General features: G+C 44.1%; 1 protein-coding gene across 1 annotated transcript in view; it reads right to left on the bottom strand.

Annotated features, from left to right (window-relative positions):
* FGF2 (fibroblast growth factor 2) overlaps positions 1 to 5503 on the bottom strand; it is a 68696-nt gene extending 63193 nt beyond the window's left edge. Inside the window, exon 1 of the mRNA XM_065405422.1 lies at positions 5326 to 5503. Coding sequence (XP_065261494.1) covers positions 5326 to 5503 — 178 coding nt within the window. The remainder of the gene's footprint in view (positions 1 to 5325) is intronic.
* Between the last annotated feature and the right edge of the window lie 7603 nt (positions 5504 to 13106).

Here is a 13106-nt window from a genome sequence, read left to right as displayed (position 1 = left end):
TCCTGAAAGCGATGGACACATGAACCACTTTTTGTTTGCTCAGTAGTCATTTCAATACAGACACCTCTGAGGATGTTCTAAAAGACTTTCTAAATTGACTGGATACTTTGTGCTGCCTTGTTCAGCTAGAACTCATGCAGCTTGCAAAGAACTTCTTGTAAAAAATAAACTCCACAGGTGTGACTTTTGTCTTCTGTTTGACTTGCCACATACATTTCAGAAAACAGACACTAGGGTGTGTCAGAAGAGATACTGCCATTTCTTCACTGAATTCATTTTACAATGCATATGAGATGGCAATATCCACCATGATAAATGTATTGTCCTATTTTAATCATAAGATCTCAGTCATCTAGCATACAGGATTTTTACTTGCTATTTTTTGTTTCCATTAAATATACATTTAAGAGTTCATGTAAGCACACAACAAATGAGAAAAAAAACATAACAATCAAGTCCCACACAGGGAACAGGTTATATAATTTGGACACGTGCTCCTTAGTACTAAAGGCATATCAGGGAAAAAGTCACACACAACTGTGATACATTGGGGGGGGGGGGGAAGGAAGAGGGCGAGGGAGAGTAGCTCCCTTTGATGGACACCCAGCCAGCCAGTTAGGTGTAAAACTATAAAACCCCTCTTGGTCTGTTCTCTTCTTGCTTTACCTGTAAAGGGTTAACAAGCCCACAGGTAAAAGAAAAGGAGTGGGCACCTGACCAAAAGAGCCAGTGGGAAGGTAGAACTTTTTAAAATTGGGAAAGAAACTTTCCCTGTGTCTGTTGTTCTCTGGGCTGCAGGGATGGAGCAGCAATGCTGTATAAGGCTTGAACCAGGTATGAAAATTCATCTTTTATACCTGGAAGAAATTATTTGGATAGGGAATGTTTAGACAGACAATTAGGTTTATTTTTTATTTTGGCTTGTGGATTGCCTCTGTGCTAACCCCAGATGCTTTTGTTTGCTTGTAACCTTTAAGATGAACCCCCAAGAAAGCTATTTTGGGTGCTTGGTTTTTGTAATTGCTCTTTTAAAATCTAACAAAAGCCTAAGTTCCAGATGTAATTTTTTCCTTTTTGTTTTTAATAAAATTTATCTTTAAGAACAGGATTGGATTTTTGGTATTCTACGACGTTTGTGCATGTTGTTTGATTAGCTGGTAGCCACAGCTAATTTCCTTTGTTTTCTTTCTCAGCACTTTCGCGGGGGGAGGGGGGGTTGAAAGGGCTTGAGGGTACTGCATGGGGAGGAATTCCCAAGTGCTCCTTCCTGGGTTCAAAGGGTGCTTTTTTTTTTTTTTTGCATTTGGGTGGTGGTAGCGTTTACCAAGCCAAGGTCAGAGACATAGGCGCCAACTTTCTCCTGCCCCTTTCCCTGCCCCTGGCCCCGCCCAGACTCCACCCTTTCCCCACCCAGCCCCGCCACCATTCCAACCCCATCTCCAAAGTCCCCACCCTAACTCCGTCCCCTCCCTACCCCTATTGGATCCCTTCCCCAAATCCCCGGCCCCATCTCTTCCCCCAGTGCGCCGCGTTCCCCCTCCCTCCCTGCCCCGCGAATCAGCTGTTTTGCAGCGCAAGCGCTGGGAGGGAGGGGGGAGAAGCAGGACGCGGCACCGCACTCGCGGAGGAGGCGGGGGCAAGCTGGAGCGGGGGGCCGGGGAGCTGCCGGTGGGTGCTGAGCACCCACCAATTTTTTTGGAGCACCCACGGAGGCGGCACCTATGGTCAGAGAGAAGTTGTAACCTTGGGAGTGTAATATCAGCCTGGAGTGGCAAGTATTAATTTTTAAAATCGTTTCAGGCCCCCACTTCTGCACTCTGAGTGACAGAGTGGGGATTCAGCCTTGACAACAACTAAATAAGACACTGTTTTACACTATTATATTTTGGACACAGATCTAACCAGATACTGGTCTTCACACCCTCTAAAATCAGAACTTCCTTTGAAAGCAGAAAGGAACCAGTGTTCATCCAATACAACTTTAGCAATTAAATCTTGAAAAGTACAGTTACCAAAATAATCTCTCCTAAATTTTCCTTGAATCAATGCCCTTGAACATTTAGGTCAATTTCTCTGCTGGAATAATTCCATCAATTTCCCCTGACTACATTTCTCATAGAAATGGATGTTTAAGAAAGGGAAAGTCAGGCATCATAAGGTAAAACTGCATCACTTAATTTAGATATACTTTTCTTTATAACATTTTCAGTCTTATGCCTCTTAGGAAGGTGTCCAAGACTTGTCTTTTATTTATTGCTTGTTGTTTCAGTATGACCTTCCAAGCCTACCAAAAACAACCTTTTCTTAGGCCCCTCAAGTTATTGGCAGTAGCAGAAATGTGGGAGTGAGGAGGGGGAAGGGACAGACTTTAAAGGAAACATACCTGTAAGCCCTCCCTGGATATGGTTTGGAATAGAAGAGTACCCTACTCACTGGTGCCACAGCCTACCATGGAGGAGGTTGGTAAAGGGAGTAGAGGCAATCAGAGTACTGGGATTAGGAAGAAGGCAGTAGGGTGGAGTCAGGAGAAGAGGGAGGGAGAATGATGAACTAAAAAGGCGAGAGAGTGTGAGAGGGAGAGGAGGAGGAGGGAAAGAAAAATAGAGATACAAAGAAGAATGGCAGCAGAGGAATAGGAGTGCAATCGGGTGAAACTGAAGATGCAGAGAGGTTGCAGAACCAGGAAAGAGAGAGTGCTTGCCTCACAGATCCATACTTCAGCCATGAATCCAAACTTTGTATTAGATTTCAAAGATACTCTCCCAGCTATCCATGAGGTGACAAGATGTGCATTATGAATGAATTAGACTTTTCCTATAAGAATGCCCACATTTCCCCAATATTTCCATTTGTTCCCAAACATACCCTGCTCCAGGCGTCTATGTACATTATTTTTAAAAAGGCAGAAAGCATGAACGTCATTAGGGTTACTATTATGATGTAAGCTTACATTTCCATATGAAAACTGAATTAGAAAAAGCAAATTCTTCTAGTATCCAGAGTACATAAATGGGACTTTTCAGTCACATTTTAAAAAATAGTTAGGCAGCTAGGTCCATATTTAGACACCAAAACAAATGTCCCGATTTTCAGTACAGGGCATCCAGAGCGGTCAGTGACTGACATGTCTTGGGGGGAGGAAGGGGGAACCACACAGGCCCCTTATCTATATATAAATTTAATACTTTACTTTAGGCATTCCATGTGCCAAGGTTTATGGTATTTGTATCATTGAGTATAATTTCATATTTTATAATACAAATGTGTGTGGAGTAGTGTATTTTCCTTTTTTCAAGGGGCATCCTAGAAATCTACAAGAAAAAAGTGAATGTACAAGGCACATCACACAGTAACACAGCTGTCTCCAACCCACTCCAAATATGCCCAGGTCAGGTGTCAGGCTCCTGCAGTGTTTCTCCGGGAATTTAAAAGGAGGTATTGGCAAATATATTCCAGAATTTAGAAACCAAAATTGGAAGAAAATATTAAAGGGTTTCCAGGTGTACTGTGTGGTAGGTTAGCAGGCTAAACTCAGATATGAATACTTGAAGTGTAAGCCTTTGAGGTCTACAAATTCTTATTGGAAAAGATGTAGGACAGCAGTGTAAGAGTCATTCTCCCTCTCTCTGCTCTACTCTCCTTTTTCTCTTTGTAGGTCTTCTCTTTCTGTATCTGTCTCCCCATTTGCTTCTTGTCTTCCTCCTCCTCTTCTGTCTCCCTTCTATGCCACTTGCATTTCAGAATCAGGCCAGCAGCAGATGAAAAATAGGGCCATAATCCTAGTCAATTTTATGCCACAACTACCTCTTTGTGAAAAGAGCCCGTTTGAGTAGGATCTTATTTTGTCTGCAGCTGGTGCCAAAGGTCTCATAGCAGTTCCTTGTCTAGTCAAGGTTCATAACGTGCAGAGTACAAATCTAGTAGTATACTAATCAGGAAGCATGGTAGGGCTGTTACCCTATGACAGGAGACTGCATAGTAATTCTGCCATGCATAACTGATTTGAAGGAAATAATTCACCAGCAGCTCTTCAGTTGTGGGACAGGTTAATGTATTGCCACTGGATTGGCAAGTACTATACATAGACTATTCAATACTTTGAAAAGTCTTGTGGCTTTTGTTCTCTAAATAAGCAAAAGGCTACTTTAGTAATAAGGATCCACCCACACAATGCCATGTTGGACAACAAGCCTCTTGCAGTGCAAGGTGTCTGATTGCCTATTCTCACTAACTGAGGATTAGACCATTCTATGTACTGTGATTCCCTTTCAAAATAAAGGAAGTGAATTGGCATTCCCATCCCAGGACCCTATTCCTGTCCTGAGAGGGAGGGCACTGGGAGAGGTATTACCACTTCCACAAGAATACTGTCTGGGATATAGTTCAAGTTTTGTAGTATTCGAAGTATTTTACACTTGTTTTTACTGTCCTTTGATCCAAGCTGATTATACATGAAAATGAAAACTTTTACAAACATGTGCCACGCTCTTTTCTTTCTTTTGTTTAAGATGTGAGCTTGCTTGCGTTAACAGAACCATAACTCTACATTGTCCATTAATACTAAAGCTGATTGATCAGTACAGATAAACACTTCAAGTGTTAAGTTTAAAGCTAATAACATGAAATACTTAAAGTAGGCAAGTGTCATTCTATCCATTTTAGAGATGGGGAAAGACAGGCAGAGAACTTGTATATGCAAGAACATCTTATTGTGCTTGAATAGGACGGGGATCACTCAAATTAGACAAAATACTGACTATAGTTTTCAGTTGGTGTAGCCCAGGATGAGATGCTCTGTCAGCTAGCTACGGTTAAACCCCCACATTCGTGAATTAAGCTAGTCTACACTGACTGCAAAGTCATGGTCATGACAGTGTCATTAACTCAAATGTTCCCAATCCTGTTCAAACACAGTAAGATTCTCTAATGTGAAGAAGCCCAGAGGTGAAGTGATTTACCCAAGGTCACACAGCAGGTCTGTGACCAAAGTAGGAGAGAACTCAGGTCTTCATATTCACACACAGGATCCAGATGATCAGAAGGTAACAGGAATAGATTTGAGACCAAGGGTGAAATCTTGACCCCACTGAAATAGGAGTTTGCCATTGTTTTCAATGAAGCCAGGATTTTACCCTCAGTCAGCAAGGAGTTTGGGCTATGTAGGTTTGAAGAGGGGAGTGCAGGTGAGAGTATCACTGGAAGTGGGCAGGTGCCATGAACGGTGTAAGAGGTGGGAGGGCACAGCCGGTAGCCCCTGGGAGTAGCTAGGGCGTGCCCCGGGACCGGGCAGGGGGTGCAGAGGGCGGGGAAGAGGCTGGTACTCACTGTGCGGGTCGCTCTTCTCCCGGACTCCGTCCACTCGGCCGTCCGGGTTGATCCTCAGGAAGAAGCCCCCGTTTTTGCAGTACAGCCGCTTGGGATCCTTGAAGTGCCCCGGGGGGAAGGTGCCGCTGCCCCCGTCGTCGGGCAGCGCGGGCAGGGTGGTGATGCTGCCCGCAGCCATCCGCCCCGCTGCGGGGCCCCGGGCTGGGGAGCCCCTCTGGTGCCCGGCCCCCCGACCGCGGCCGCCCACCAGCCCCTGCCGGCTTCTCGCCCTGCCGCGGCCGCCCAGCCTCACCTCCTGCCGGCTTCGCCCTCTGCCGCGGCCGCCCAGCCTAGCCCCTGCCCGCTGGGGCCCGGCCCCTCCTCTACGACGGGGCAGCGCAGTGCCCGGCTCCCCGGCCCCTCGCCGCCTCCGCGCGGGAAGCGGGTGCCGGCTGCCAAGTTAGGCTGGTGGAGCTGCGCAACGCCCGGGCTCTGGGAGCCCGTCACCCTGCCCGGCCCCGAGCAGCCAGCGCACAGCGCAGCCTCCCAGCGATGCTGCTGGGGCTGCAGGGAGCCAGCGCCGCCCCGCGCCCCCGGCCGCCTCTCGGACTCTGCCCGCTCCGGCGCGGAGGGGCGCAGGCAGGGGGAAGCGCAGCTAGTAGCGACTTGTTTGTTCGCAGCGGCCTCCCGCTGCTGCTCCTCCTCCTGCCTTTAGCGGGTGCCTATCTGTGCCGATCCCCTACGGGCCGGGGAGGCTGCTGCTGCTCCTGCTGGAGAAACTGGCCGAGCTGGAGAAGTGGTTCCCTCCCCATCCACCGCACCGTAACCCTGCCCGGCCCTGCCTCCCCTGGCCGCACAGCCAACCTCCTGTCCTCCACTCCACCCTGCTCCCTCCTAGCCCGCAAGGGAGTGCGCACGGAAAGTACCCTTCCCAAATCGCTCTGCAGGCTGGACATCAACAGCATCAGCGTGATTTCAAAAACACGTCTCTGGAAAGAGCAAGCCCGGGGGAGCAGGCGCTGCAGAAAGTGTGCGAGACCCAACTTGGTTTTCAAGGAATATTAGGCCAGGATAGAGATTTTTAGTTACGCATTGAACTTTTTTTTAGTAACAATAGCAACCAACTATTATTTTCGCATTTTATCTTCTGAAGCGTGGTTTGTAGAACACAGGTTAAGAGAAGGGGTAGCACCATTATATAGAGTAGTGGTATTTTGTTATTAGCATTGAAAACACAATATAAAAGATTGAGTACAAGCCTTACAAAAGCTAGAAGTCGACATACAGAACCAAAGATACAAGCTAGTGCTACCCCTTGACTTATCTGATCAGATGTGAACAGAGACAACGAACCAAGAAGCCAGCATTTACTACCCCCATGCAAGTGGACTCCGATTACTGTACACAATGCAGTCCCTTAAAAACAGCGCAGACACAAAGTCTTGATAGGGATGGAGCTGTATTGTGGACAGAGTACATAAAGTTACTTTACACTTTAAACTGAATGTGCCGATGAGTAAACACAATTATACCCAATTAAAAGATGAAAAAGGTGAGGTAGAGAGAGATTAAATGATTTGCCCAAAGTCACATTGCCACAGCCTTCCTAAGCCACTCATGATTTAGCCAGAAAAATATCCTTAGTTCCTATTGATTACAGAAGGTAATGCAGTACTTTTTATTGAACAGCAAGCATTTTAATATATTACAGAAAGCTTTGAGGCTCTGAATGAGTGGAGAAGAATACACTCACTACTGCATAGCCCATTTTACCCTCGCTCCTAGGCTATGAAAAATATATAAATCAGACAAAAACCAAAAGCTTCTGAATGTTTAGTAACTGTCATACACATCATGGTGCTGAGAGGTATTAGTATTGAACGCTATCCAAGAAGAGTTAGATCATGTTCAGTTAATTTGTATGAATTTTAAAAAATTAAATTAGAACATCATTCAATTGCACATAAGCTTGCACTGTAGATCATTTCAGTAAAAAAAAAAAAAAACTCAGGAAAAAAAGTGTTACAATAGGTAATTTAAGGGCTGTATCATTCCATCAGTTAAGCAGAACACCATCTTAAGAACTGATAGAATATAGGGACCATATTGTTCCAACAAATGTATTTCAGTAATAAAATTAAAAATTCATCATGTGTTAAATCTATTTTCATTTTTGTGTATTTATATATTTAATAGAATTGCTCTAAATTATTTCTACTCCTGCTCATCACTACAAAGCCAAACATTTTCAGGTTCTGTGATGGGGCAAAAGTTCAGTCTTGTGAACTTCAGAAGAGTACAGATACTTTGGTTCCAGTTGAAGGAAGTCTTGATAGGATGGTGAAGTTGGGGTGTTGTGTAGCACAGCAGTTCTCAAAAAACTTTCGCAACTCAAGGACCCCCATTTTGATTTAAAATTTTGCGCAGACCCCCAAAAGTCCTGCTCAACCCCAGGCCCTGCCCCAACTCTACCCCTGCCCCTCCTCTTCCCCTCCCTCCCCTGAGCACACCCTATCCCTGCTCCTACCCAACCCTCCCAGTGCCTCCTGCACACCGCTCAACAGCTATTCCGGGGCATGCAGGAGGCACTGGGAGAGAGGGGGAGGAGTTGATTAGCAGGGCTGGCAGCCCCAGATATGACTCATGGGCCCCCTAGAACATCCTCATGGACCCCAGTTTGAGAAACCCATTGTAGCATCTGTGGTGATTCTTGGTGTTGTGTTTTTTTCCAGAAGTGTGCGGCAAAACCTGCAGACAGTTCCACTGTTTGATGATCAATACCCCACCCCACAACACACCTTCAAGATCCCTGGGTCCTACACATGCCTATCACAACATGTGGTGTACCTCAGCCAGTGCATCAGATGCCACAGAAACAACTATTTGGGTGAAACCAGATAATTGCAACACTCAAATGAACTTGCAGAAAAATGATAGAAGACAAAAACACCACATCACTCCTGGGCAAACACTTCCCACAAAGCAATCATTCCATATCGGACCTCAAGTCCTTGTCCTCAAAGGCAACCTTCACAACACCACCTCAAAAGACAAACTTGGGAACTTAAATTCCTAACTCTGCTAGACACTAAAAGCCATGGACTAAACAGAAACACTAGTTTGTGTTTCATTACAACTTTAACACAACCTACTGCCCGCTAACCCATAATGGCCCACTTCATTTTAAATGGTCTACAAAATGCGAGAGAGACCTTTATGCTTCATCTGTTCCAAGCTGTATTTAGTTCAGACACTCTGGTTACCTTCCCCAGACCTGAAGAGCTCTGTGAAGCTCGAAAGCTTGTCTCTGCCACCAACAGAAATGGTCCAGTAAGAGAGAGTGCTTCATCTACCTTGTCTCTTTCAAACATGGTAACATTCCATAATGAAGACAAGCACCAACATTTCCATCTTTTGGATATGAACTCCTGTTTAAGGAATTTTTTCTTGCCCTCAAACTCCCACATCCAGGTGTGTTTAAAAAAATAAAAAAAAACCACCACACACAACACGCATTTCATTTTACCAAAGTTGTTTTAATCCAAATCACTAGCAACTTTTCCTGGTGATCTGTCTTCATTCGCACTGATGTATCTCTGCTAGTTTCAATATCCTTCCCTTTCTCATCCGACCGTAATGTTGACCACCCCACCTGTGTTTCCTGGCAGTTTCACGTTCTCTCTCCCATCCTCATCCAAGTTACTAATAGTTGTGTTGATAGTGTACAGTGAAAAGAGAAGGCTGTTGACTAGGTGCTTTCATTTGTTCCATAGCGCACAACTACCACCTCTATGCAGATTTCCTACAATTCTCTCCAGCTCTAATTTCTCATTCTCCATGCAGCCATGTCATTCTGATTTCTTCTTGGAGGGCTCTGTAGGGTTTTATATTACCACACACCACCATGCTAACAAACCCAACTACAGAGCAACAGCAAAGTCCTCTGTGGTCTTCATGGAGCCTCCATGTCTCTTCCTTTTTGGGGGTTAAAATTCTAGTGCATTTTGTTGGTTAGTTTTAAAAAAAATTTGCAGAGAGTATTTGGGTAGGTGAGGGTTTAAAGGTTGCAAGTGTCATTCTTGTTATAACTCAAAGGCTTTTTCAAAAGATGAAGGTTTATAGCATTTCCTAAAGATAGGAAAGTAAATCCAGAATCTAATCATTGAAAGTTTGTTCCACTGCTCATCTCCTACACCAGGGGTCAGCAACCTTTCAGAAGTGGTGTGCAGAGTCTTCATTTATTCACTCTAATTTAAGGTTTCGGGTGCCAGTCATACATTAACGTTTTTAGAGGGTCTCTTTCTATAAGTCTACAATATATAACTAAACTATTGTTGTATGTAAAGTAAATAAGATTTTTAAAATGTTTAAGGCAGGGCTTTGGAGCAGATCCTGGAGCTGGAGCGCGGAGCAGCTCCAGAGCAGTGGAGCTGCAGGTTTTTGCCTGGAGCTGGAGCGGAGCCAGAGCACAGCTCCAAAGCCCTGGTTTAAGCAGCTTTGTTTAAAATTAAATTAAAATGCAGAGAGCCCCAGACCAGTGGCCAGGACCCGGGCAGTGTGAGTTCCACTGAAAATCAGCTTGTGTGCCGCCTTCGGCACGTGTGCCACCTTTGGCACGTGTGCCATAGGTTGCCTACCCCTGTCCTACACCAAAAATGCTCAGTTCCCAGCTCTTACCCACTCATCCTGGGCTTTATGGCATGCAGTGTTTGGTGGTTCATAGATAATTTGGTCTCTAATGCAGCTATCCCAATGCAAAATTAGGACGAAGGTTTTTTATGTTCAAAGCAGCCTGGACTAGTGGTTCTCAGCCAGGGGTGTGCATACATCAACTCATCTAGACATTTGCCTAATTTTACAACAGGTTACATAAAAAGCACTAGCGAAGTCAGTACAACCTAAAATTTCATACAGACAATGACTCGTTTATACTGCTGTATATACTACACACAAATGCGACTACAATATTTACATTCCAATTGATTTATTTTATAATTATATGGTGAAAAGGAGAAAGTAAGCAATTTTTCAGTAATAGTGTGCTGACACTTCTGTATTTTTAGGTCTGATTTTGTAAGCAAGTAGTTTAAGTGAGGTGAAACTTGGGGCATGCAAGACAAAATCAGACTCCTAAAAGGGGTACAGTAGTCTGGAAAGGTTGAGAGCCACTGGCCTAGATCATGGAGGAAGTGGGCAGCTGCATTCTGTACTAGCTGTTCCCTGTGGGACTCCACAGATTATCACCTTCAGAGAGGAGGAGCATTCACCTACCGCCACTCTAAGTTTGGCTGGAGAGGAACAACTGGAGCCACTGAAGTGCTGAGCCATCTACTTCTACTAGGTCATGTGGGCAGGTTGGCAGTACCTGTGGTCTACAGTGGGGGGGAGGAGGTAGAGGGGTCCCACAGCATGAGTGTGGAGACCATATCTTTGTCCACGGCAATATGGAAATGGTCAGTGTCACTAGGGCTGTATGACTGTCTGTGCTGTCCTGATTGAGATACATCTAGGGTATTGCCTGATGCCATGTTGTTGGGGCTTGGTGGTTATGTAACCATCTCAATTATTTTGCTCAGGAATATTGGAGAAATCAGTTGAGTGATGACTGAGCAATGGGCAGACTATTGCCTTGTTCAAGGAGTTTGGCAAGGGTGCTTCTCTGAAGAAGGCACTAAATCTCCATTAGTTGTAGGCATAGCATAGTTTTTATTCTTCACTGGCTGTCACTAGCCATCGAGCTATTTCAGAGGTTGTGGCTCTAATGTTTTTCAGGGCTTCTTGAGCCTAGACCAATATGATGGGGCCAAATTCAGTCAGTGGTGGCTGGGGGAATATGATCTGGTCAGGAAATAGACTTCTTTCCCAAGTAATTCCACATAATGCAACTTGCTGAGAATACAGGTCTTCATGGCATTTTATGCTTGAGCTTGATTTCTGGGTTGTACAGACACAACTCAATGTCCTATGGCTAAAACTGAAGTGCTTACTTCATTAATCATCTGACTTCACCCATTCTCTATTACTGCTAAATAATGCCACCATCTCTCCTTTTACTGAATTTCACAACATTGTATGTGAGGCAGGATAAGCTCAGACACTAAAAATCTGCCACTTCTTCCTTCACAACATCCCTAAAGTTTCCTCCCCTTCTTGCCATTAACATTGCAAAGATACCTACTGACTTAGTTATCTCCTACATCAGCCACTGCAGCCTCCTCTCCATTTCAGTCCATCCCAAAATGCCAGTGCCAAAAATCTTTTGCTGCTCCGATCACATTGCTCCACTTCCTCAGCTCAGCTCTTGCATACACCCATTGCAGCAACATCCCCTCCACCCAAGAACAACTTCACTGCTTCCAGACGCCTTCATATCTTTGTGCCTAGAACAGAGGTCAGCAACCTTTCAGAAGTGGTGTGCCGAGTCTTCATTTATTCACTCTATTTTAAGGTTTCACGTGCCAGTAATACATTTTAACGTTTTTAGAAGGTCTCTTTCTATAAGTCTATAACAGAAAACTTAACTATGGTTGTATGTTAAGTAAATAAGGTTTTTAAAATGTTTAAGAAGCTTCATTAAAAATTAAATTAAAATGCAGAGTCCCCCGGACCGGTGGCCAGGACTCAGGCAGTGAGAGTGTGAGTGCCACTGAAAATTGGCACGCGTGCCATAGGTTGCCTACCCCTGGCCTAGAACATGATCTGTGCCAAAGCACACAAAGCTCTTTCATTCCTACTTCAAAAATATATTTAAAAAAAAAAAATCTACCGATTCTGTTACCTATTCCATTTATTATGACAACCTGCCACTTGGTTTGTATCCTATATTGTTTTGTAACCAGACAGGGCTTTTAGTTTACCCCTCAGAGAGAAGAACCTGTTCCTTTATGTCACAGCTCTCAAAATTGTAGGTCATGATATACAACAATAGCACTTTATATATACAGATAATACAATGCATCTTAGAGATCATGTGACTTAGGATTGTGAATAACTTGCTTTTTATGTCTAAATGAAGTAGATAGTCCCAAGTTGTCACTGTTCAGTATATACCACTTTAATTTCTATGGAACTTCTCTATTCTATCCAAAACATATTTGTATCATGAGGAAATAAAAGCCAATATTACTGTGGCTGTAGTCTTAAAAAAACCCAGAGGTTTTGTATAAAGTGATTTCTGAAATATATTTCACAAAGATTAACTAACAAATTTCATGAACAGTGTTCCTTCAATGTTTTGGACTTTATTTTGGACTGAGTTCTGGATTTTGACTAATTTCCCAGTCTTTTCAGTAGATAATGATTACAATCCTAACATTATAGGATTCTCCCCCCCAACCCCCTTTCAGGGGAACTGATTTTAAGGGACTTAATACAAATATACTCTTATCCTCCAGATGTGTTAGTTCTTCCACTATCAAGAGTTTACTCATTTCTTCCCCCTTTCCAATGTAATCCCTCAAGTACACAAGAGTTTAGCTACATGGTTCCTATACTATATATAGTTAATGGAAATTTTCCTGCTAAATCCCTGTTTAATCCAGCACAATATAGCCAGAGCTTGCTGAGCCTCACAAGTCCCAGGAGGCTGCAGATTTGCAGCATGCTAAGCTACTCAGGGGAAACCTTGGCCTACCACAAAGCTTTTTTTTTTTTTTAAATATATAAAACCCCCTCAAAAGTAAGTTGCAGAGGTGCCTGAAGGGAAGTACACTTCATCCAAATAAGCACCTCAGCTTTTATGCTCTTGCTCCTAACTAGACCAGTGGGTAGTCCAGACTGTTAAACAGAAGAAGAAAAAAAAA

This window comes from Emys orbicularis, chromosome 5 (genome assembly GCF_028017835.1).
Source record: "Emys orbicularis isolate rEmyOrb1 chromosome 5, rEmyOrb1.hap1, whole genome shotgun sequence".
Taxonomy (NCBI): Eukaryota; Metazoa; Chordata; order Testudines; family Emydidae; genus Emys; species Emys orbicularis.
This window is presented reverse-complemented; position numbering and strand designations above follow the sequence as displayed.